The 27,205-nt window shown below is 36.7% G+C and overlaps 1 protein-coding gene across 2 annotated transcripts; it reads right to left on the bottom strand.

The window, feature by feature from the left end:
* Positions 1–20,441: 20,441 nt before the first annotated feature.
* On the bottom strand, positions 20,442–26,117 carry LOC107618189 (bifunctional L-3-cyanoalanine synthase/cysteine synthase D1). 2 transcript variants are annotated; one of them, XR_015900041.1, is made up of 11 exons: positions 25,888–26,117; positions 25,555–25,613; positions 25,325–25,434; positions 25,157–25,214; positions 24,747–25,010; positions 24,531–24,668; positions 24,332–24,383; positions 23,597–24,236; positions 22,887–22,946; positions 22,707–22,787; positions 20,442–20,706 (listed from the first exon to the last, which is right to left on the bottom strand). XR_015900041.1 is itself a non-coding variant. In XM_088500246.1 (11 exons), the coding sequence occupies exons 2-11, from the start codon at positions 25,600–25,602 to the stop codon at positions 20,617–20,619; spliced, it is 981 nt and encodes a 326-aa protein (XP_088356372.1). In that variant the 5' UTR covers positions 25,603–25,613; positions 25,888–26,117; the 3' UTR covers positions 20,442–20,616. The 2 variants fall into 2 exon arrangements, 1 of the variants encoding a protein (XP_088356372.1); XM_088500246.1 differs by having other exon boundaries at positions 23,597–23,676.
* Between the last annotated feature and the right edge of the window lie 1,088 nt (positions 26,118–27,205).

The following is a 27,205-nucleotide window of genomic DNA, read 5'->3' as shown; positions in this document are numbered from 1 at the left end:
GATTTCTTAACCAAGACCAAAAGGGAGGAAAGTAAATCTACTGGAATAAAAATGTCTTTAGATGTGAATAACAATAATGTAAATAAGAGAAAGCAATATTAAACTGAAATACCTCAAATAACATTAATTCAAAAGAGTAATCTGTAACATGAATGTAGCATAAGCCAAATAGGCAACATAACTAATATAAGCATTAAAGTATCTGAAAGTAAGAGATAAATATAAAGTAAAAGAACATTGAACCTGGGATCGAGAGTCACTCCTAAAACTAAGAGAAATCCTAAATCCTAATCCTAAGAGAGAAAAGAGAGGAGAGAATCTCCCTCTCAAAACTAAATCTAAATCATTAAAACTAACTAAAGTCGTCTCTCTCTGAATGGATGTATTCCCCCACTTCATAACCTCTGGTCTATGCCTTCTAGACTTAGATTTGGGCCAAAAAGGGCTTCAGAATTCGCTGGGAGCATTTTCTGCAATTTCTGGTGCGTAGCCTCTGTCACACGTCCGCGTGGGTCATGCGGTCGCGTCATTCGGAGTTTTCCTTGTCACGCGGTCGCGTCAGTCATGTGACCGTGTCATATGTGTTCTGCTTAAGGTGCGTGGTCGTGTCAGTCATGCGATCGTGTCGCTGCTTCTTCGCGTTTGGCATGCGACCGCGTTGTCCATGCGATCGCGTGGCTGCCCGTTTCTTCAAAAACTCCGTTTTATGCTTTCCTTCCATTTTTGTATGTTTCCTTTCCATCCTTTAAGTCATTCCTGCCTTAGAAGATCTGAAACTACTCAACACACTAATCACGACATCGAATGGAAATAAAGGTAATTAAAATAATTAATTTTAAAGCATAGGAAACATGCTTTTCACATACATCATATAATAAGGAAAGAAAAGTAAAACCATGCAATTAATATGAATAAGTGGGTGAATGATTGAATAAATCACTCAAACTAAGCACAAAATATATCATAAAATATGGGTTTATCAACCTCCCCACACTTAAACAATAACATGTCCTCATGCTAAGTCCAAGAGTAATGTTAGGTTAAAGTGGTGGAATGCCATGCAATGCAATCTAATCTAAATGCAACTACCTAGATGCATCATGCAATTCTAATTTTTTTATTCACATGTATATAAAGCTTGCATGTAGTTGAACTAATCCACATTCTCAAGGAGTCATATATATATATATATAGTCAAACCTTATATAATTGATAAAGTGCCTTTACAATTGAGATGGGAGAGAAAAACATTTTATAAACTTGCAAGACAATTAATAATTTAAGCAGAGACATATGTTAATGAGCTATTGAACCCTCACTGGATTTTGTGTTTACTCTCTAGTCACTCAGTGTTTATTGGGTTAATCACTCTATTCTTCTTTTTATCCTTACTTTCTATAACTTTGTTCTTCATCTAACCAATCAACAATTATAGAATATAGACATACCAAAAATCATGAGGTCTTTAGTTAAGGTTGTAATGGGGCCAAGGTAAAGGTAAGGATATATGTATAAGGCTAAGTGAGCTAATAAGTGAATCCTTAATTAGTCTAAGATCTCACCTAACATACATACTTTCTAAGGCAAAGCTTCTTTACCTATTTTCCATATTTTCCCACTTTTGATGTTACATGCTCATGTTTTAATGTTTATTATTTTTATCCCATGTGCATTGCTTTATTTCACACTTGGGGAATTCTTTTGTGTCCCCTTTATTTAAGTACTAAAGAATAAATAAAAATTTTTTTTAATGCACATGGTAATTCAATTAATTTGATTTTACATGAGCATACTTCCCAAAATTTTTATTTGAATTATTTTATTCTTTTCAACTTTTTCTACCTTTTGTTTTTATCATCCATGTTCCCAATAGTTTTTTTTTTTCACATTTAAACCATATATACTTCCTATCTTAAGGTAACCAAGGATTCAACTTGGAATTTTTATTTTGTTTTTCTGCTTAAGGCTAGTAATGTGGTTTATAGAAAAAAAGGGATTTAAAGGCTCAAGGGGGCTAACAAGGGTGATGTAAAAGGATAAGCTATTTTGGGATAAGTGAGCTAAAATCAAATAATGGCCTCAATCACTCTCTTGGTATGTATTTCTATTCTATAATTGGACATATAGATTAAAACAAGGTAAAGAACATTAGAATAAAAAAGAAGGGCGGAATACACATGAATAAAATATTATGGTTTGAATGTAACCATACAATTAAGCTCAAAACTCACAGGCTGTGTGTTCTCTAGCTCAAAAATCATTTATCAGTTATGTATGTCATGCAGGTTTAGTTAAAAATTCCCATTATTCTCAATGTAAAACTTATATTGAATGGCTTTAAAGTTCTAGTGTTTCTCCTTGATGAAATGTTGTTAACTAACTAACATGTAATGCTATATATACAAGGTGTGTGGATTGTTTCTATTGTGTTCAAGTTCCTAGTTTACTTCCTTTTTATATTTTTCAATTCAAACTAAGCTATCTTATGCTAAAAAGGGTAAACCATACTAATTAATCCACAATTTCTATAACTAATAAGTTAGAATTGCAACTAAACTAAATGGCTAAAATATGAACTAAAGTGCAACATAGAATAAATACATAAAAATAGTAATATATATAAGTACTGAGAAAATAAAAATAAAAATAAAGAGAAAAATACAGAAAATTAGCAAAATAAATAAAAAGAGTATGTAGTGGTTCACCAAAAAAAAAAAGAACGCCAGAGATGGTGACCTCCCCACACTTAAAATGTAGCATCGTCCCCGATGCTCACTCAAGCAGGGTGTGAAGGGGTGTCATCACTGGAAGGGTGGGTAGCTGGGGTCTCTGTGGTGGTGGTCTGAGGATCTGGCTGCTGCAGAGGAGGTGCTGACTGGATAGGGATCTCGGGGTCTACAGCCTGAATCTGAGGCGGAGCCTCCTGATGTGATGCTGTCTGCTGGGTGCCTGCCTGCTCTGCCTCGCTCTGTGGATGGGTCTCTGCCTCGTGATCATCCGCCTCCTCCTCAGATGCCTCGGATGGTGTGTCAGGCTCGGAGGGGATGTCGCCAGAGCGTATCATCAGCTTTAGGTGCTCATAGCGTCGCTTGTTGCGACGCTCCATCTGGTCAAGCCGTCGAAACAGACGGTGCACTAGATGATAGATGGGCTCTGGGGAAGGTGGAGGTGCAAGGGTGGTGGCAGGGATAGCTGTGGAAGAAGAGGGGCCGGCAGATGGTGTGGCTGTGTTAGCAGTAGCAGTGAGGAATGGAGGTCTGTAACCCAAAGCCAGAAAGTTCCTGCTGTGCGGGATAATCTTCTTGCATTCTGCAGCAGGTGGCTTTTCATCAGCATCCTCCCAAGGCACGTCAGCTCGACGTCCTAGCTGCGTAATCAGATAAGGAAAGGGAAGAGTGCCTCAGACATAGACCCTGGCCATATAGTACCGGATAAAGCGTGGCAGGTACAGGTCCTTACCCTCCATCACACACCAAAAGAGGGTGATCATAGCGGCTGGTATCTCAGTCTCGTGAGTACTCGGCATAATGAAGTTGCTAAGTATCTGATGCCATAGCCGAGCCTCATCATTCATGTAAATCCGCTTAATTTCCTTTGGCATGGTGGTGTTCTGACCCATAATCCAAGGAATGGTCGGGTCGAGGGCTATCCGGGCCTTGACTGCATCCCAATCAAATCGTATGAAGTGCATATCTTCCTCAGCTTTCTGATAACCATCCAGCTGATCAGTTTTAGGCAGAAGCTTCAAAACATCTTCAATTGCCTCTTCAGTAACCAGAATCTGCTTCCCTCTGAGGTTCACTGCATCTAGGGAGGTTTTGAAGTAATTGCAATAGAATTCCCTAACCCAAGATGCATTGACCTCAGTCAGGGGTCTTTCCAGGAAGAACCAGCCTCTTTGTTTGATTTGCTCAGAGGTGTATTGCTGGAGTTCTTTAGAGATCTTTAAAGTTCTCTCCAGGTATAGGTTCCTGGAGGCTGCAAACACCGGATACCTCAGTTCACAGTATCGGTTTGCAAACTTTACTGGATCAGTGGCAGGGATAAGCTGGTTGGCCTTCTCCTGCGGGGTAAAGTTTTTCTCCCACAAGGAGGCATCATGCATGAGATCTATGATAGACATAGAGGCTTCTCCTCTTTTCCGTTTGCCAGTTGTTGCCTTTTCTTTCCCTTTTCTGTGGGAGTCCGACATCCTGAAAAACAGAATTCAAGGATATAATAAAAACAGGAAAACAAGGAGGCAATTAACAAAAGAAGCACATAGTGGCAAAGGAGCAGGAGAGTAATGAATATGAGCTAAGTAAATATGCATTAAGGATTGAATAGGAGTTAAAAGTTCGAAAAGAAGAAATCACAATCCAAAATGTAATTGAATTCATGTTAAATAGAAAAATTAACATCCTGCCATAGTTAGAATGTTAAAAGAAAGTGAAAGAAAATCAGAAGAGAAGTTTTGAAAGGTTAGGTTGGTTAGAATTGAAAAAGAGTTAGGAAGTTAACATTAGTGAGTTAGTAAAAAGTGGGTTAAAGTAAGTGGCATAATGATAAGTTTCTAAGTAACAAGCATTCACAATTAAAGGCTACAGGTAACTCATAACCAAACATGGAAAACAGGTTGATGATGATTCAAATAGATATAGAAATAGCAAAAATTGGAATCAAACATCAAAAAAAGCAAATTATGAACCAGGAAATCAAAGAGAATAAGAAAGCTTGCCCTGGCATTCATGAAATGTTTTGGTTAGATCTAAGGAAAGCACAGTTGAAAATGCCAAAATCAAGACATGAATGGAAACATTTTACAGAAATTTGGGCAGCATTCCGGCTAAAATTGGATTGTCCCGGAAAATAAACAGCAACAGAATAGTTCATAGGAATCAAAATTAAAGCTGCAATTACATATAAGGAATATAAACATGAAAATTCAGTGTACAGAGCAGCAGGAAACAAGGAAGCATAGCATATGAACATTACAATCATCACAGCAACAGCAGAATAAAATAAGAAACACGAACAGCGCAATTAAACAGACCTAAATCCACTAACCACATCCTAGGCTACCTAACAACCTAAAATCTACTACAACATGCATATCTAACTAGCCTAATGACGAAAATAAACAGAAAAAATATGAATTAACTACGAAGGATAGAAGGGTGGCGTTCGTCGGAACCTGGTAGGCGTAAGAGAGAGAGTGGGGCAGAGAGGTGGCTGGGGATGACAGAGGTGGCAACCGGCGCGGCGGAAGAGGGTGGCGTGGTGGCGGTGGGTGCTGTTCGGAGGAAGGGAGGGAAAGGGGGGTGGAATGGGGGTAGGGGGTAATAGGGGAAGGAAGGGAGAAAAGGGTGGTGCTGGGCGGTGACGGCGGCGGCGTCTGGTGGTGGCGGTGATGGTGGCTGGGTGGTGGTTTGGGGTTGGAGAAGAAGAGAGGAAGTAGAGGGGTTTGGGGAGGGGGGCGCGGCTGATAGGGTTCGCGTGACTGGGGTAGTTATAATTTGAATCCACGTGATCGCATGGGGCGCACGGTTGCGTGGTTGGGGCGAAAAGGTGATTGACGCGATCGCGTGGGGCACGCAATCGCAAGGAATGGGAAAAGAGTGAATGACGCGATCGCCTGGGGCATGCGATCGCGTCGCTGGAAATTGTGCTAAACGCACGAATCCAGCGTCGTTTCAGCGCAACTCTCTGTCTCCTTTTGGGGTGTTGTGTAATCCTATGCGACGCGATCGCGTCGCTCACGCTGTCGCGTGGGATGTGTGTTGTGCAAGTGACGCGATCGTATCAGGGACGTGATCGCGTGGGTCATTTGTGCAAAACGCACAATGGCCGCACGATTCCAGCCTAACTTTCTAGACGTTGGATCTTTACGCCGATCTCCAGGTCACGCGGCCGCGTGAATGACGCGGTCGCGTGGGGAGTGTTTTTCGCAACTTGACGCGATTGCATGAGGGATGCAATCGCGTCGCACACCCCCTTTTTTTTATGCAGTATGCAGAATGCAATGATTAATATGAATGAGATGCAAAACTCCAGGTTCAATAAATTAAAACTTGAAAACAAATAAAACTAAATAAAAATTGAAAAAGGGACGATCATACCATGGTGGGTTATCTCCCACCTAGCACTTTTAGTTAAAGTCCTTAAGTTGGACATTGGATGAGCTTCCTGTTATGGCGGCTTATGCTTAAATTCATCCAAAAATCTCCATCAATGCTTGGAATGCCAATAGCCTCCGGGATCCCAAACTAGGCATGTAAAGCTTCTGAGCAGCTTCAAACAGATTGTCAGGCTTCCGGGGTGATGATTGTCAGCATAGATTCCAGGATCCCAAACTTTGCTTTTAAACTCACCAGGATAACCAAACGTTTTCCGAGATCCTTCCGATTGATCATGGTGCCAATCCGTGCACTTCGAGTCGAAGTGTGGATCCTTATTGAACCTTGTGCACCAGCTCTGAGTACGAGCCATTTCCCGCTTACTCTTAAAGCCGCAGAGAGCTCTAAGCTGGCCATCTGTTTCAAGCAAACCATATTCAAGTAGAAAAATAAAGCTAAAGGTTAAGGATTGTACCCACTTAAAACTTGTATTGGGTGGTAATGGCCTTAGGATAGGTGGTTCCAGTGGTTCTGTGAGTTCTACTCCCTTGTGTTCTTCTGTGAAATTCTCCACTTCTTTGCAAGATTCTTCAAACATATCCATGTCCTGATCAAAGCCATCTATGTCTTCCTCATCACTTAAGTCATAAACTGGAGGGTGAGAGAAATCTACCTCCGTATCATCTTCGTATTCACTTGGGGAAGATTCTTCGATCTCAGAGAATTCACTTGCGGATGCAAGTTCATTACTGGGAGAACTTGACTTGTGACTATCATCATCAAGAAAATTTGCTTCTTGGGTCATTCTGTCTAGTTCTTCATGAAAGACTTGCTCTGGGGATTGCGCACAATCCTCCTTAGCATCAATTGTAACATCCTTGACAGAATGCTCCACAACTTTGGATTCCCATGAAGGTTCAGCGTCTCCTAAGTCTTCAACCAACTCTTCTTCTTCAATAATGATAGCTTCTTCTACTTGTTCCAGTACGAAACCATGCTCTGTCTTGTCTACTGGAGTTTCTAGTATCTCCTTCATACTATGCTCTTCATTAGATTGTCCACATGGGGCTGTGGGATGTCCTTGAATGTTCGAATGTCTAGAAGATAATTGACTTACTGCTTGCTCCAGTTGATGAAGGGTTGTTTGAAGTCGATTTACTGTTTCCTTGAGGCGAACCTCTGATTCTCGGGGTGATAGATTTGGATATAGCACAGGGGGAAGTGGTGGTGTGTGGGAGTGATTGGATTGGAACTGGGGTAAATGAGGATCATACGGTGGTGAATGGTGAAAAGGAGCTTGAGAGTGTGGTGGTTCGAAGTTATGTTGAGAGGATAGTTTATAAGCATATGGTGGGGCTTGTTGGTAATTACAAGGTTGTCCACCATGTCTATTTGCTTGGTATGCATTGTGGAATGGTCTTTGTCCATGATATCTTGGAGGGTGTTGTTGCCTAAAGGGTTGATCAGATCCTCTTGGCTCCATCCATCTTTGATTGCTCTAACCTTGATGCATGTTCCTGTTATAACTTTCATTCCTTTCAATAACATTAGAACCAAACTCAAAGCGAAAGGGGTGAGAATTCATAGTAGCTAAAAAGAAATAAAGAGGGGAAAAATAAAGACAAATAAACAAGTAAAAGAAAAATATTTACAATAACCAATAATAAGGCACACGTTTGCAGTTCCCCGGCAACGGCGCCATTTTGACGTTAGGATTTTATGGTGGTAAAGAATTTTATAAAAACAGTCGCGTTGTAGATATAGTCTCTAAACCAACAGAAATCCCTTCGTACAAACGTTTTGGTTGTCACAAGTAACAAACCCCTAAATAAATTGATAACCGAAGTATTCAAACCTCGGGTCGTCTCTCAAGGAACTGCAGGGAAGTATGTTCTTATTATTGGTTATGGAGATTGTAAATTGGGGTTTTGAGAATGAGGAGTGAATAGTTTAATTAGCAAATAAAGTAAATGAAGAACAAGTAATTTAAATGGCAAGTAAAATAAACAAATGACTGTAAATACTTTTGGTAAGGTATGAGAAATTAGAGGTCCTATCCTAGTTACCCTTATCAATGATGATGAGAATTGAATCTTAATTCCACTTTGTTAACCTTTACTAAGATAAAGGAAGGTCAAGGGATTAATTGGTTGATCTTCGAATCCTATTTATTTCCTAAGGAAAGATTGGGATTATTGAAGTTCAATTCAATTAACAAAGATAACAATTACCATTCATGTTTGAGTTTGATAACTCCTGAATTACTGATTTCTTAACCAAGACCAAAAGGGAGGAAAGTAAATCTACTGGAATAAAAATGTCTTTAGATGTGAATAACAATAATGTAAATAAGAGAAAGCAATATTAAACTGAAATACCTCAAATAACATTAATTCAAAAGAGTAATATGTAACATGAATGTAGCATAAGCCAAATAGGCAACATAACTAATATAAGCATTAAAGTATCTGAAAGTAAGAGATAAATATAAAGTAAAAGAACATTGAACCTGGGATCGAGAGTCACTCCTAAAACTAAGAGAAATCCTAAATCCTAATCCTAAGAGAGAAGAGAGAGGAGAGAATCTCCCTCTCAAAACTAAATCTAAATCATGAAAACTAACTAAAGTCGTCTCTCTCTGAATGGATGTATTCCCCCACTTCATAACCTTTGGTCTATGCCTTCTGGACTTGGATTTGGGCCAAAAAGGGCTTCAGAATTCGCTGGGAGCGTTTTCTGCAATTTCTTGTGCGTGGCCTCTGTCACACGTCCGCGTGGGTCATGCGGTCGCGTCATTCGGAGTTTTCCTTGTCACGCGGTCGCGTCAGTCATGTGACCGCGTCATATGTGTTCTGCTTAAGGCGCGCGGTCGCGTCAGTCATGCGACCGCGTCGCTGCTTCTTCGCGCTTGGCATGCGACTGCGTCGTCCATGCGATCGCGTGGCTGCCAGTTTCTTCAAAAACTCCGTTTTATGCTTTCCTTCCATTTTTGTACGTTTTCTTTCCATCCTTTAAGTCATTTCTGCCTTAGAAGATCTGAAACTACTCAACACACTAATCACGGTATCGAATGGAAATAAAGGTAATTAAAATAATTAATTTTAAAGCATAGGAAACATGTTTTTCACATACATCATATAATAAGGAAGAAAAAGTAAAACCATGCAATTAATATGAATAAGTGGGTGAAGGATTGAATAAATCACTCAAACTAAGCACAAAATATATCATAAAATATGGGTTTATCAGTTTCCTACACTGATACTCTTGTTTTATATGCTCTTCCCACCAAAACTGAAATTTCATTTGCATACTTGATGGTTAGATACATGTTTGACTCTGTTAGGAGTGAAAAGGACAAAGCACTTCCTTATGGCATGTTTCTAACTTGCATATTTGAGTATTTTGGTGTTGACTTGACCAATGAGGAATATCAAAATAGACATTCATACCTAAAAGGGTGTGGTTCAGTGAAATAGCCCAAAGGACCTTCTCGATCTGAACGGGTGGTCTTAGATGATGAAGATGATGACTTTGTTCCTGAGGAATCTTCCTCTCTTTCCACTGAGGGTACATCCATATCTACTGGGAAGAAGTCGACTCTGCTGAATGTGGTCAAAGATGTTGTTCAGGAGTTTGTCTCCCAATCCAATCATATGATTGCCATGAGCAAGGAACAAAGGAAGCTGGCCAGCAAGCATGAGAATTTCCTAAAGAAATCAAGGGATAGAGTGGCTGTGTTCATGACTTTCATTGATAACCTTCAAAAGGATGAAGATCCTGCCACTGATGGTGAAGATGAAGCTGACTCGGAGGGGAATGGTTCAGATGCCTAGGATTTGTCTCATGAAAACTGCTGCTACTGATCTCCTTTTTTGTCTCATGAACTCTGTTTTCTTTTGCTCCTTTTGAACTATTTTATTTTGGATGACTGTAATAACTCTAAATACTGTTGTACCTTTGGTAGTTTAGTTCGCACTTTGCACTGTGAACTGACTCTTTTCTGCAGGATTCAAGACATTGTTTTTGTTGATCATGCTTATTGTCCGCCCTTGATGACAAAAGGGGGAGTAATAGCAATAGGATGGTAAATGTGTCCTAGGAATTTTTTTTTGGCATTGCTGCAGCTACTAGTATTTCTTTTGGAATTTTTGTCTGTTTGCTGCATTAAAAATTGCTTTCACATGTTGAATCTTTGTGCTGCTGATATTAGCTTGTTGTTGGGCTGGTTATCTGGTGTTGTTTGGTTGATATCCCTTAGACAAGATAAATGTATATATCTCTCTATTGTGTTCTCTTTAAGCACAATGTAAAATAGGTACAAAGAGGAAAGCATAAATCCAGGGGGAGCTAATCTTGAAAAGAAAAAGGGGAGCAATATAAAAGCAAATGACGAAAATCAAAGGGAGTTTCTAAACCTTAATCAAATTCATTTCCTTTTGATTATTACTTAAATCATGTTTGTCATCAAGGGGGAGATTGTTGAGTTGAGAAATTAACTAAATTAATTAGTGATGACAAACATTATTTTTGGGCAAAATAAATAATTAGTGTTGAGTGTTAATAATTATATGTTACTAATTATTTATTATATGTTGCAGGCCAAAACTTAGTTGAGCAGCCCAAATTGGTATGAAAATAATATAGCAAGGCTGGTGGGTCAATAAACAAGCAAAGCATAAAAGAAACAAAGCCAAAGGAACCAACGTGCCAAGCTAATCAAAACCGATCCAAGCCCATGTCCATCAATTCAAGTTGATCACACCAAGCTTCTCATACAAGATTGAAGTCTTCACTCTTTCTCATTGCTTCCAAAGCAACATTCCTTTCCTCTCGGTCTTAGTCAAATCACTGAACTTAGAAAAAGTAAGAAAGAGAGCTTAGTCCCTAAGCTAGTCATGAAAGAAGAAGGAAAGAGAAGGTTAAGCAAAGAAGGGTGAGGTCTAATCATCCATATCAAGAAAAGATCAGAAAGCTCAAGGTAATCCATTTCCTCTTGCATGCAACACATTTTCTTTTGTTCATCTTCAACTCCCTGTATCTCAGTTTTGAGCTATATGGAAAAGAGGATTTCTGTTCTTTTCTGCTGTAAATCCACGGTCTCAAACATGTCTTGGGGACCAAGTTGGTTTTCAAGGGCTCAGATCAAGTTGACCATTGGAAGACTCTTGTGGTTGCTGCTTTATGGCTTTCGGTCAAGATGAAGAATTCAGAAGCAAAGTTTCTACTCTGAGGTTTAATGAGAAAAAGTGAATCTGTGGGTTGGTGAAGCTCAAGGCTCAAGGTGTTGACCTTGGAAGAAGAACCCAGCAACATGCAAGGAGATAAAAGAAGTCTTGTTGTTCATTCAGAAGCCAAGGAGAGAAAACCAGAATTTGAGAATAGTGTTCTGCAAAGAAGTTCCTATACTTGGATAATGCTTTCTTTCAAAGAAGCATTCGGCCAATACTGAAGAACTGTATCTGAGGTTTGCGAATCTGGTTTTGTACATAGTAAAGAGGCTGCTGATGAAGTCAATCTCCTTCATGTTTTACAGATTGTAATGTACTATTTTATATTTATCTTTCTGTAATTTCTTGTGAGAAAAGGCATTGTGAGAAAGCTCAAGTAAAAGCCATGAGTGGAAAAAGGCCGAGAGATACACTTGAGAGAAAAGCCTAGAGTTATTTTCATATTTCTTTAGGAATATCTGTGTCTTGTATCTTGTACCCGTGAGGTATCCCTTTCTTAGTTGAGTCAGCACTAAGAGTGAATAGTTAGGTATTAGCATAGCCAATGTCAAGTTAGGTTAGAACTTGAGTGTGAAAGGATTGTGTCAATCCTATGGAATTGGTGTATGTAATACTGTTAACTATAGTGGAAATTCCTTCATTGTTGTGGAGGAGACTGGATGTAGGTTGCGTAGCACAAGGCAACCGAACCAGGATATATGCTGGTGTTAGCTTTTCTCTTTTCTGCACTATTCTGTTTTCTGATATTCATGAGACAATAACAAATTGTCTCATAAATTTCCACTGCTGAGTTCAAACAGAATCAGAATTCAAAGTTTGTTTTAAAGGGTCATACCAGCAACTTAAAAAGAAAGGCATAGATTCAATCCCCCTTCTCTAAGCCTACCACAACCTTCAGAGATCAAACAGGAAATGACTGTCACATGGCCCATGTGAGAGATTAGACTGATGTCACACGGCTCGTGAGAGATTAGAGTTATTTTTCTAGTTTTAGTATTTTGTAAACCCTACTAAGAAACCGATTGTAGATGCGACTTAGGGTAGTTGAACCAATATAGTGGCGTTAAAATATTTTTGTAAGTTATTAATCATTAGTTAGTTTGGAGGCAGAGTTTTCAATTATTACCTGGTCCAAAACATGGTTGTTTTTCAAAGTAGTCAGTTGGTTTTTTACGTAAATTCTTCTGGTTGCATTTAAGTGTATTTATTTGATTTAATGCATTCTGTTTGATCATGCTTATGTTGTTGGTACAAGCATTTATGGTTAGATGTTAATTTTTTCGACCCCTTTGTGATTTTCTTCCAAAGAACTTTGGAAGTGTTCTATCAATTAAGGTGCCGTCATGGAATGTCAATCAGAAATTGGTGATGATGTTCCCATTGTTGGCTTGGAATTTGAATCTATGGATGAAGTAATCCAATTTTACTACACCTACGCGAGAAGTGTTGCCTTTGACTAGAGGAATAAGTGTTCGAAAAAGAATGTCGATGGGGTTATATACTATGTTATACTTGTCTGCAACTGGGAGAGCAGAGCCGAATCAAAGGTTGATGAAATGAGGAAGACCTTCCCAAAAGGACCTACAGGGTGTAAAGCCAAGATGATTGCCTCTTTCGATGTCGGTGGTAGTTGGATTGTTAAGGTAGTTGAACTTAAATACTGTCATGATTTGAACTGCACTAATTTGAGGTTATTGAGGAGAAATAAGGTTATTTCTATCCAAGTTAAAAGGACTTGCCAAATTGATTCACAAGCCGGCATTCGAGTATGTAAAACATTTTAGAATCTGCTTAATCATGCTGTGGACCTGATAGCCTTAGTTTTCAGGAGAAAGATGTGAAGAATTTCATTGATTTGGATAGGAGGTCAATTGGGAAAGGAGGCGATGGTAAAGCAGTGATGGACTACTTCAAACTGATGAAGGAGCGAGACAATCGTTTTTACTATGAAGCTGATTACAATGAGAAGGTCGAATTATTCGGATATATTTTGCTAATCCTCAGAGCATTGCCGTGTACGAGTGCTTCGAGGATATTGTTAGCTTTGATATGATATACCTACCAAACAAGTACGACATGCCATTTGCTGCCTTTGTCAGAGTTAACCATCATAGGTAATTTGTACTTCTTGGATGTGGGTTACTTAACTCCGAAGATGAGGCTTTCTTTGTGTGGTTGTTTAATTCTTGGGGGAACTGTATGTCCGAACGGCCACCAGCAACTATTGTAACTAACCAACATTCCTCTATGAAAGCTGCTATTAGGAAGGCCCTGCCACATACTACGCATATATGGTGCTTGTGGGACATAATGAAGAAGGTTCGTGAGAAATTGAAAGGATACGGCTGGTACGAACATATTCAGGTTACAATGAGTGAAGTCATTCACCAAAGTTTGACTATAGAGAATTTTGAAGACAATTGGACTGGTTTTATGAATGCCTACTGTCTCGAGGACAACGAATGGTTGCAAGGGATGTGGAATGATCGTAGATGCTGGGTTCCAGTGTATCTGAAGGGTGACTTTTAGGCTAGAATATCATCCACTCAGAGAAGCGAGAGTGTCCATTTTTTGTTCGACAAGTATCTGAACCCGCAGACAACCTTGGGAAGCCGCAAGAATTTTGACTCTCTAAAAAAAGTTGTGCCATGTTGCTCCTTTAACAGCGAGATTAAAGTGCAGTTTCAATTCGAATACATGAATGACATCTTTTAGAAGGTGCAGCGTGAATTTCGAGAGAAGATGAACTGTGCTGTATCGTTGACGCAAGATAAAGATGATAACCAAGTCTTTGAGGTGGTCCATGATGTGAAGATAGCAGGCCGATGACGAGAAGTGAGGCACCGAGTCAAGTTCAAGAGGGACGGGGGTCTATACAGTGTGATTGCCTGCTATGTGAGTTTAAGGACATTATGTGCTGTCATTTACTAGTTGTGCTTTAACAGGAGAGAGTTTCGGCTATCTTTAATTGGTATTTACTTCCGAGGTAGAGCAAGTGGATTTTCAGAAGGCATTCAACCATCAACAGTTGTTACATGGTAGACCATAGACTACTGCACGTGAAGCATTATGACTGCCTTTAGAACTATTTCAGCAAGGTTGTAGAAGCGGTTGTACGCTCTGAGCAGTACAGTAACCTCCTAGACAACTTGCTCAAGGAGTTTCGTGCCCGTCTTCCCCAAAACATTTCTTGCAATGACTGCGGTGCATCCGTTAATCATGGTTGAAAAGGAGTAAGCGAGTGTGGTAGAGTTAAAACGGACACCAATCTCAACATCGTAGTCCCGTGAGGGTTAAACGGAAGGAAGCATAGGCATAAAGACAAACACATAAACTTTGCATCGTAGAGATACATAAACAAATCATCAGGTACATGTACACTATTGCGTCACACATACACATAAACTAAGCATCAGAGGCACATAAACAAAGCATCAAGGAGTATCACATATAAATAATTTAAGCATCAGAAAAAACTAGCATAAACTAAGCATCAATAGTAAAACCAAGGATAATATATATTCATGGTTGGAAGATAGTAGAATGTGGTGCATAGTCATAGCTAGCGGAGGTAGATTTGTTTGGATCACGGTCATACACATTCTACTCGTCATCGCTGTTATTGTCCTCAGGGTTTGAAAGGTAGTCTTCATTACCAAAAAAGTTGTCTTCATCATTTTCTGTTACTTCTACTTATTTTGCCTTTGCCCACTTCATGCAAGCTTCCCTGATGGCTAATCTACCTATACAATAGCTATTTTTTTTGTTCTCCTTACGGATTCTTAGGAAGGAGATTTCATAATCATTGTCATTAGAACCTTCAAGTTTGGCATAGCCCCACCGAGCCTCTCTAGGTCTCTTTTGAAATCATCTTACTCTTTCACACGGAACTCATATTCACGCCTTATAGCCTCTTTCTCAAGCTCCTCAGGCACGATGGTCTCATACTGCTAGTACACCCAGTCCAGCATGTTGATATAGCCGTCCCGAAAGAATTTTCGATCGTGGTAAGGCTTAGGGATACATGGGATACTACTTATTGTATCGCCATGAAAGTGATTCAGTTGTTGGAGTTGAAAACCACTTTGATAATGAGGCATGTTTATATTAGCCGATATAGATCTATTTTGCTTCCTCTGTTCTTTTTCACCATTATTTCTTTGTTTTTCCGTAACATGTCTAGCTGGACTATTTCTTGTAATTCCCAAGATGAGTAAAATCATGGTGGGAGAATAAAATCTCGAACATGTGTGAAAATAAGCTCTGGAATATTCTCGGGATTGACTAGTAGAGTTGCATCAGAAAATCCTATATCAGCTATTGTCTTGTCATTGGAAGGACAACACTTAAAACTTCATTGGAAGTTGCACCTCCGTCAAATCGGGTGTCAAATATTGGTTAAAATATTCATCAAGATTGACCTTGGAGATACCTCTACACATAAGTAGATGTTCCTTCGCATAAGGCAGGGGCATGTGAAGGTGAAAATCTTCATGATATCTTCCTTCTTTCTTTTGGAACATGTGCCCACTTGTTACGACATGTTCCATCCATCTATAGCAAGTTCTATGCTGTAGGATTCTTTGCAGTGAGATGTGTAGATTTTCACCATCTTTTAGTCAGAAACCAACAATTCAAAATCTCTTTTCATTGGTCATCACGTGTTGAAATAGTGTGTTTCTTTTAGCAATTATAGTATGAAATTTTATTCCCTCAACAGTTGCATTTCCTTTCGATGTACGTGTAGCTCTAATAAGATCCATGTTACATTATGACCGAATTCTTATAATATTTTAAAATCTCATATACCTATTGTGTAAGGTCGAAATCATGAACCGTGGGTTGTGAGAAATTTCTCATTGTATCCCTTTCCTAAATATCACCCCTTACCTGTCTTAACTAGGTTGAAGGGTGTACCATGTAGTCGAATCCATAGACTAAATTTTTCTATCACATTTTTAGCAGCATCTGATGAGTGACAACTTGACGAGTTCGACTGCTGAATGTGGAACTCAAACCGCAAGTAAAGCCCTCTGGTGATCCTTGTGAGCCTATTAGGCCAATATTTGAGGGAAGGTCTCTCTATCGAAGAAGTCTCTTTCACCTATTCCTATAAATACCATCAGTTGTAAATACAAATTCTTCATAAGTAAGAAGGATGAGTATTCCCTGGCCTGATAGGTTTTATGATCCAGTGCTTCCTCTTGAGATCAACTACACACCTAAAAAAATGTATGACTTGATGGAGAGGTATTAGGCATTAGAAAGGTCTAGCATGTTTGCTTACAACATGCATCCCAGTGCTAGGTTTTCCATAAGAAATTTGAGGACCTTGAGGAAGGAATAGGCGTATAGGGAGAAGGAAGGACTAAAGCTTGTGGAAACTCTGATTGCCTACTCGTGTAGGAGGCCGGTTAGGTATTCTCTTAGACTGGATCGTTCAACATTTGAAGGCCTGGAGAAGGCAGTGAATGTCATAAAGCACGAGAATAATCAGATGATGATCAGGCTTAACCATTTCAAGGTCATAGGGGACCTCAATGCCTTGAGAGATGTTATGCCTAAAGTAGAGTACAACAAGAAAAGGGAAGCAATCTTGTTGGACCGTGAATACGATACCGATAGTGACTTTCCCGATGACGATTGACCTATAGTTAGGGATGGCAAAAAAAAAATTTGAACCCGTGGGGATTACTTGCGACGGGGAGGAAAACAGAGACCCACTAAGTCCCCACGGTGACGGGGACCCGTTTCCACAAATAAATGGAGACAAGGGTGGGGACTGAGGTATCCGCCCTATGGGATCTGCTAAATTCTCATCATGGCATTAAATGGCATAAAAAGAGATTAAAAATTAATAATTAGAAGTACGAAAAGCATATTTTTTTACACACAACTTCATCATAAGTATGGTTTAGAAAACTCAATTAGACCAAAATTGTATAGATTAGTTGATAAACTTCATACTTTTTTACACAATTTAGAATGATAAAATGGTGTTTATCAGAACTCATTAGAGTTAATACTCAAAATGACCCCCTGAAATTTGAGGTCAGCCTCAAATTGGCCCTTCAATTTTTAATTTATTCAAATTATACTCTCAAATTTAAAAGTTTACTCACGATAGCTCCTTCGCCTATCTCTGTTAACAGCATGCTTAGCTAAAATGTTAAGTGACACGTTGGCTAATAGATAGTCTGACAATAGTTATCTGAAATGACAAATGTTGTCATAGCCTTAATTTAGCCTCTTGTAATGGACATAAAATCCTAACATAAGGGCTAAATTTCCATGTTGAGCTCATTATTATGGTGTTTAGCCTCAATTTAGCCTCACTTTAGCCCTTTACTACTCCATGCCATGTGCCTCCTCCACGTCACCGGATCCCTTAGTCCTGAGAGTTTCGCGTTCGATCGTCACGATAGAAGGCCATACACCGACGTTGCAGATGGCTGGATTCTAAAGTGGGAAGGAAATGAAGTTGGTTGGAATGAGTTTGCTGTCACCTCTTCCAATAGGCATCATAATGTGAACTTGTTTCTAAAATTGTGAACTTTATATGAATTTAAGGGTTGATATGACTTGGTTTTTATAGAAATTAGTGAGTAATCAAATGGGTCTAGTGTTTTTTTTTGGAGATTTATTAGTTTTAGAATAGAAAATTTTGATTATTGTATTTTTGTGTTTTGGGTATACTAGTAGTAGAAGACTTGATATGAGGATTTGAACACTTAGTTGAGTAATTTTTAGGTGCTAGCAGTCCCTTTTGAGGTGTTTTTTTTTTTTTTTTGGTTATAAAATAATTATTTCAATTAGATCACGGTTGAACTGGTTGAATTCGTAAATCAATAAATCAGTAACTAGAACGGTCCGGTGATCGATTCGATATCCATCAAAGCTTTCCTTTCGATTTCTATATAAGTATATTTCTTTCATTGCCTTAACTGAATTGAAATTGTTACACTTGCAATGCAATGTAACAATATCAGATAAACCTCGCATGACATCAGGCGCTTCTTTGTAATTTTCATAAAAAACAAAGCAGAATTCAAGAAATAAGCTGTAGCATGTAGATCTTTCTTCAAATGCTTGTCCCATCTTAAATTGATAATATCTGTGTAAGGCTGATATGTAGTCTTGAATTGATAATATCTTCAAAGAGATGTTCTGGTAAAACATCTATTTGAGTTTCTTTCAATAAGCCATCCATATGTTTTTTCATATCATAAGAAACTTTAGTACATTTTTTAATGTCTCTAGTTATCTTTGCTAAATGGTTTTTTCATTCTGAGTCCGTTTCCTCCAAAAGTTTGTAGACAAAACAAGCATTGGTAATGTGACTTTCTATTCACCCTACTTGTAACGCAACATATTTTTAAGCTGAATCTCTTTTTTCCCGTATATTAGAAGAAGTTTGTGATTGACTATCATTGGAATCAAGAGGATTAGCAGCATAATTAGAATTGGGAGAATTAGCATCCAGATTATTATCCACAAATGCATTATTATCAGCAAGTGCTTCTTGATTAATACTAACATCTATAACTAAAAGAAAAATCATAAGAGATATTAATAATTTATCAGTACCAATATATCATCAATCAGTAAGCCAGTAATAGAGTTAAACTTTATCATCAAGCAGTAAGCAAAGTCAATCAACCAAGAACAAGCACTAAAAACTGACTGAGCATCCGAGGCATTACCTTCGGCAAGGATAGTGACCAGAGATTTTATGGAGAGCGACAGACAAAGAAAAGCTAGCAACAGACGATGACAAGCTGGCAACGAACACTGGCAACAGACAAAAGCGAAGAAGGACCTGGAGATGTTGGTGTTGGGTGAACAGAAGGGCCTTCGAGCACAATAAACCGGGAGGATTGGCAAATGACCATGACGAACCCAGGCGGCAACGGTGAGACCAACGGTAGCACCATGGAAGCTAGGGTTTTCAAGGAAGAATGGGAAAGAGCTTTGAGACAACCTTGTAACTGTGCCTCTATGTGAGTGAAAGGGGAAAGACAGAGACTGTTTCTGCATTTCTAAACCCTTTTTTTTTTTATGATTTTTTAAAAATACTAAAATGGTGGGTATTTCAAAACGACTTTTCCATGACGGTTTTTTTCCTATGACCAAACTAGTATTTTCACCGGTTCTCGATTGAACTGGCTCGAATGGCCAATCCAGTCCGATTTTCAGAACCATGATAATAATATTCTCGAGAGTCAAATTCTCTTTAATAGTTAAATAGATTTTATTTTCAAAAATACCATGTACACACAAAAAATTAACTACCAAATCAATTACTATATATTTGTGCATAAATACATATACTGTTTAACTCATTTTTAATGTGTATTTTATATTTTAACATATATTTTATATTGGTGGTAATTTGATAGCTAAAATAGTAAAATACTAGATCAACAAGTTATTTTAGTAACCAAATTCAACCAAGCTTTTTTTCTCATTACGTGTCTCCTTTTTAGCTAGTTTTTTAGTAAACTACCAAAATGATATCCAAAAGTTTACATTGCTGAATGACAAGAACCCCAAAACACACTTACGACAAATAAACCCCTGAAAGATTTAAAAATGCGATAAAAAAAAACTAAATATTAAATATATACTCTAAAAAAAAACTTTACAGATTAGATATGGATACAAATTTACAATCATTGATAAAAAAAAAAGATCTTTTCATTCTTAAAATTTGATAATTTTACATAAAGTGAATTTTTAAAATATTTTTAGTGTAAATGACCAGATTTTTTTGAAAAATAAAAAAAAGAGATTAATTTTTTCTCTTAATTTTTTGTTACATATTCTAAATATTTATTCAAATATTATCACAAGAATTCGAATCAAATGAATAAACTATTTGTTAAATACGACAAATTTTTTATCACTTACAAAATATATAATATTTATTAGTTCTTTTTGTCACATTTTCAAATTATCAATAGTTTGCTTGATCAATAACATATTTTAGAAATTTTTTGTCAGCTTACCATAATTAACCCGCTAGTTTTTATGTTATTGGTCAAACTTAATTAAACTTAATTAGTAAAATAACTTAGTCATGTAACATCACCATTTTTTTATAATTTTAAGCTAGGTTTGTAAGAATTTTATTTTATTTAATTTAATAAAAATTCCCATTATTTCGTAGACAGCTCCCGAAGTATCATCGGTCTGCACATCATCTAACTTACTATATAGTATATAGATTGCACTATGGATTATAACAATGGAGCTAAGAAATTTATGCAAACTATTATCGAATTGGGACCTTAGTCAAATGTCAATTGTTCAGCTTCGTGCCTGATGGATTCAAACAATGGTGAAGACAAATAACGCTCTCCAAAACTGGGGAATATCACCTGCAAAACAATGGTAATAAAATTTCTGAGCAATGACATTAAAGGAGTTATAAGTTATAACCACTTCTGCCCCAAGATCATAACTTAAAAAGTTTTAAAAATACTTCTAATATTTAATTTAATTTAATGTTGTCCCTAATATTTAAATTTAGTTATAATTTTCATACATGATTGTCCCTCCATCAGTGGTTGTGAGGTTGAGGTTAGGGTGGTGGAGGTGGCTGTTGGGTGGAGTGGGGTTGTGGGACTGAGGTTGAGGGTGGTGGTGGCAATAACAATGACTGGATGGGATGGGTTGTTGATGGATCAGATGTGGTGTGTTGATGATGATGGAGGGAGAAGAATGTGATGAGTGGTAATATGATATTGACATTGATGATGACAACAGAGGGACAAAAATTGAAAAAAGAATTTGGCAATTTGTTGATTGTTGAAAAAGCAATATAATAAGAATAGAATTGGAATTTATAAGAGAGAAAATCGAATCAAATTAAACATTAGTGATATTTTTAAAATTTACCAAAAAAAAAAAAATTTACCTAAGAATAAAGTCAATAAACAACCTCTTACTGTGAGTTTAGCTGATGTCTATGCCTATTAGACATGAACATGATGACACATGTTTATTTCTTTTTACCAAAGATAAGGAGGCTCGAACCCGCGACCTTTTAGATGAATATGGGAAGATGATGTCATTTGAACTATAACTCATTAACATTAACAACTTTTTCTTTATTATGGATAAAATTAGTTTTTCATTATCTATAACAACATCTATAACAATATATAATGACAATCTCAGAAGTTTTGATGTCTAAATTTAAGTTCTAATATTACCTTTAATAAAAAAATTTATTATTGAAAAAAATTTTCCTATACAACCATTAATTATTTTAAATAAAAATTTCCACCCACTTTAAACAAAAATTTTATTAAAAGTTTTCTATTGGATATAAATCATTGTTGCAAATTTTTAAAGAATAAAAGTAAAGTAGTTTAAACAGAGCAATTTTTTTTAAATAAATGTACAAAAGAATAATTTTTCTCTTTAAATTATTATTATCATATTATTTTAATACTTTTGGTACCTACACAATATATAACCGCAAAGAATCAATTTTTGTCCCAAATGTTTGGAGTAAGTCCTATTTGTGTCTCTAATGTTTAAATAGTCTTATTCGTATCCCTAACATTTGTAAAAGTGATTCAATGTTATCCTACCATCAATTACACATCATGAGCTTTAGTTCGAGTTTTAAAAATCTCTTCTTAAAATTAGAATACAAATGTTTGGGATAGAATTAATGATCCACTCCAAAAAGTAGTTCATCAAAAGTTGAAACTGAGTCTTGCACATTTATATAATTCACTTTTCTAGAGACATAATTGAACCTAAATACAAATAGTGGGTACAATATTAAAATCGAATACATCCAAGTGAGACCTAATTGAGAATGAATACATTCAAGTGAGAATAATTGAAAAATACAATCTGATATATTATTTTAATTGACGGCAGGATAACATTAAATCACTTTTATTTCCGTCTAGCATGAACTCGTCGTTTATTATCTGGTACGCTGCCTCCTTGGATTATTTTAGTAGGTATGTGGATGATTATTTTAATTCTTAGTCGGATAGTCATTTTTAGTAGGTATTTAGATGGTTATTTTAATTTTTATGTGGATGGTTATTTGATTGGAACGAGTTTAGTTAGATACAATTAAAATATGTTGGATGTTCAATTTACTAGGTATCTGGATGATTAAGTTTTTGAATTACTAAATAGAGTTTTTTGGTTGGGTAATTAGGGTAGAGTATTTTTTTTTTCAATTTTTTTGGGTTAAATTTCCATCCCGTTGTTCACGTTGAGTACCTATCGAAGCGGTTACCAACATATATTTTTGTGTTTTGAGACCCTAAAACAAACACAGGCTAGAGAAGTCACCAAAAAAAATAAACAGGCTAGAGTCTTAGACAAACTGAGGATCATAACTTACAACAATGAGCTTTCCGGCATTCTCTGGTTTCTTCGCCAATTTTATTGCAGCTGCTGCTGCGGCTCCTGATGAAATTCCCATCTGCAGAAGTATCCACACACAGCCAGTATGTAAAGTTGAAACAATTATTATTTATTGAATAGGATATAAACAGCCAACAACAATAACTTCATTTCATACCAGCAAACCTTCTTTCAAGGCGAGCAACTTAGCTGTTTCAATAGCTTCTTGACTTGTAACCTGCAGCTCATAAAACCTTGTTTGGTCAAAACAGAAACCAAAAACATATTACATACCATGTTTCAAGAAGAGAAATGTTAGGGGCCAGCAACTTTATGATTTGTAGCCATCAAATAGCCATCAATGATAGTTTTAATAGTGTGAGATGGGTGTGAGATTTCATCCAATGGCTCACTTTTCTTTGTTGGTTATATACTGGCCAGAATTTAATAAAGTTGCTGGCCTCCTAGACTTTTCCTTTCAAGAATTATATACTATATAAACCATGCAACGAAAATATTTAAACTTATATTTGAACAGGGGAGCACGAACATAGGCCCCCACTAAGACAAATTATGACTTAGTGGGGGCCTATGTTTGTTTGACCTGTCAATTATATAAAAGTTTGATTGTGCAATCTTCTGAATTCGTTTTGATACCTAGATATTGTACTATTGTACCATCCAATGCTAAGTGAGAAAGATCTCTGCACATAATCTAATTAAATTATTTTTAGTAAATTCACTGAAAAATACAAATAATGACAGTATTATCCCAAACAGAACGAGTGAGATTGCTATAAAGCACAAAATCTCATCATTCCAAAGAAAGGGAATGGTCAAGTTTTAAATCAAAATAGAAAAACAATCTCCAAATGTATTAGTAGTTACCTGAATAACTTCATCTAGGAGATTAACATCAAGCACATGGGGAATGATACCAGCACCAATCCCTTGGATAAGATGCTTACCTTTGACATTTGCACAAATAGAGAGAACAATTAGTAAACAGCTTCATGTCATAATAATAAATATAAAAATAGAGTAAACCCCTGATGCCTGACAAAACACATGAAGGACAAAGTCATTGCTTAGGATTTGACAATGACATTCCTCTCAGCTCTTGCACCATTCGTAAAGGGGCTACAGCTTAGTTCTTCCATACGAAATAAATGCATAGGAGGACTAATTTGTATATCTTTGTTTTAGTGTTTTTCAATGTCGAGAGACTAGTAAATTAAACAATGTGACTTCCATGCTTGAGACTTCACATTGGTTTTCATGGCAACCACCTACTATTAATCCAGTCACACTCTCAGGTCTGAAGACAATGAAATTGACCTGCATCAATTAATCTGAATCAGTTAGACCAGATATCTGATTTGTTGACAGTCTTCCTGTTCCTGCAGCAGGGCTTCATTATCTTCTATTGCTCCGATTCTCTTCTTCGGTAGATAAACAAATGTACTTTGATATATAGTAATTGATACATTGATGAAAGTAAAGTATTGTATTCCTTGACTTCTAAATCCTTCATGAACATCATCATAGAGCCATGAAGTTACTCAATGAAAGAGCAATAGATTACTAAAAAGAAATATACAGAAAGGTAAAGTAAAAAATCACCTGGGGTTCCTCCATTTAGAACTGCACTTTCAGCTGGTTCAACACCATACACCTATTTCAAAACAAAAGCGAAAACAAAAAACAAAACAGCAAAAATAATAGAGTTAGCTCAATCAAAGTATCAAACAGTAGAAAACTTGTTCAAACATTCGATCAATCACTCAGTGCAGAAAGCATTCGTGGCAAATAAGAAGCCCACCTTGATATCTGGGTTTTTCTCCTTGAGGAATTTTCCAGCGCCTTGAATTGTACCCCCAGTTCCGATCCCTGCAACCAAAGCATCAACTTTGCCTCCCGAGTCTCGCCAAATCTCTGGGCCAGTGGTGTCATAATGAATCTACAAGGTTGAAAAATTAATATGCTGCGAAATTCCCAACCTAGAAACCAAATTAGGCAAAATGAATGAAGAGAATACCTTTGGATTTGCAGGATTCTCAAATTGATGGAGCATATGGCTATTAGGATTCTTCGCTACTAGCTCTTCTGCCTTCTGGAAAACCCCAGCGACTCCTTTAGCAGGATCTGTCAGATACACCTCAGCTCCAAAGGCTAACAATACAATTTTTCTCTCAAGACTCACATAAGATGGCATAGTCACTTGAAGCTTGTAACCCTTCAATGCTGCTATCGACGCGAGTCCTATACCGGTATTGCCACTAGTCGCCTCCACAAGAACGGTCTTTCCAACCATCATTCAACCAGATTAAACTTTCTTAGGTTATACACCAAACAATATCAATATGTAGTACAGTACATTTAATTTAATTCCTGAGAGGAACATGAACACTGAAGAATCTCTGCATATGTATGAAAGAAATTACTAACTTTTCCGGGTGTAATTAGGCCTTTTGCCTCAGCATCTTCAATCATGCTCAACGCTATCCTGAAGGAGTAAAGGAGAATATCATCATTGCAAGTTCTCAAATATCCTTAAACCCTATACTAAACAGCTTTGCCTTTAATTATTGAAATTGAGAGATTTCATTTTCATGCCTATCTTTGACACTAGAACAGGGTTGCATTGACTCTAGCTTAGCAGCAATTCGAGCTGTGCAACCGTCCACAATGTGGTTCAGGTACACCATTGGGGTTGCCCCAATTAACTGTAGATAGAAGAAAAGGAGAAAAATTTTAATTATTCTCTTGAACATAAAGATCAAAATTCTGCAGGCTTGGCAAATATAAAAACTGCAGAAGTTATAGTTGTTATGGCAAAGCATTACTTCAGTAAAATCCTTCTTAATTGCAAGATTTGGCTCAATGTCTTCCATTAAAAGAAAACCTACAAGCAGATCAAGTGAAAAATGATAAGAAGAAAAGAATGTTGGCCAAGAATATGAACAACTCAGTCAAGATTTTTCACACACACACACACCCACACCCAAAAAGGTAAATAAATAAAGAAAATTGACGGTTGACTCCTCCTCTTGGACTAAAAAACGGGAAGTAAGCTAAGTATTGCAGCAACCATGAAGCACCATCAGAGGAAATTACAGTTATTGCAAAAGTGTAAAGGTGTAAAACATGGAGATTGCAAAGGTGTAATTGGTGATTACCTAGTTGAACTTCAGTTGCTATGTCTTCAGTGACTACAGGCAAGCGAACCTGTTAAGCCAGGAGAAAGACTCCGAATCAGAAGAGACACAAAACAAAAGCATAACCATGTCAACGATTTAACTTCAGAAGATTACATGTTTTAAGATATTTTTGTTTTATGGATTTGTCTGCACGTTATCGTTCAAGAGTCACGCTTTAATGTTATCCAATAATTAATGAATTATATTTTCGGCGTTTTTCATATAAAATAATAAATATATATATGTCTGCCTTTTGATGTGAGTGAAACTACGGCTCTTTTTTCTTGAGACGAAGATTGTACGTGTGTTACGGTAGTGTTATGCATAATTGTCAGGATTCAATTGATGATTGAAAATGTTCTCTATTGGTTTATTGATTTATTAACTCAATTAATAAATTATTAGTTAAATCAATTGATTTAGTGTTATTTAAATAAAAAATATAAAATAATTTAAAATTTAAAATTTAAAATATATATCTTCATTAATATTTAAAAATAATCAAATCTCAAATTTTAAAAATAACTAATGCAAAAATAAATATAAATTTATCAATATTATTATAATAATATTTTAATTTAACAAAATAAAAATAATAATTACATTAGTGCATCACTTAATTAATTCACAAGATCTAACATTTAACTATAATTTCAATAGATTTTAATACTAATATCAAAACAGATAACATTAATCACAACATTAGTATTAAAATAGATAGAGCAAATCAATAAATTTTTAGTAAAATTTATATTTTTATTAATAATTGTACATAATTAAAAATATAATTAATTCGAAAAAATAGAAAATACAAAATTAAAATTAAATTAGATTTATAAAATTATTTAATTCAAGATTTATTGTATAATTAGTTTTTGTCATACATAATATTAGGAAGCATGATGGTAGAGTGGCAATTGGGAGCCAAGTAGTGCTATGGAGCACCGTAGAGCGTGCACATAGTGTTACCAAAACGGTTCAATTGGATTTGATTTTGTCGGTTCTAATCGAATTTGACCGATTTTTATTGGTTTTCATCCTTGAACGGTCCAAGAAATGAATTAAAACGGTTTAAAATTCGGTTCATTAATTTTTCAGGCAAATTGATCGGTCCAGTTCAATTTTTACAATTATGATGTTATTGGGTCCAAGTCCAAGGCTTATAAGCCATCCAAACTTAACAATTCAACAAGTCATCCCTCCATTTTGAAGAGAGATCCACGAAGAGATTGAGAGAGGGGAAGAACCAAGCCCTAGCTACTATTCGCTCCTAACTTCAATTTCACTTTTCTCTTAA

Source organism: Arachis ipaensis, chromosome B9, assembly GCF_059453495.1.
Source record: "Arachis ipaensis isolate K30076 ecotype BB chromosome B9, ASM5945349v1, whole genome shotgun sequence".
Lineage (NCBI taxonomy): Eukaryota > Viridiplantae > Streptophyta > Magnoliopsida > Fabales > Fabaceae > Arachis > Arachis ipaensis.
This window is presented reverse-complemented; position numbering and strand designations above follow the sequence as displayed.

Excerpts from the sequence above, each read along its gene's own strand:
- LOC107618189 (XM_088500246.1), bottom strand. The coding sequence starts at position 25,602 with ATGGAAGACATTGAGCCAAATCTTGCAATTAAGAAGGATTTTACTGAA. Across the intron at positions 25,011-25,156 it reads GCCTAATTACACCCGGAAAA|ACCGTTCTTGTGGAGGCGAC; the intron begins GTTAGTAATTTC and ends ATGGTTGGAAAG. Across the intron at positions 22,788-22,886 it reads CCTTGAAAGAAGGTTTGCTG|ATGGGAATTTCATCAGGAGC; the intron begins GTATGAAATGAA and ends ATACTTCTGCAG.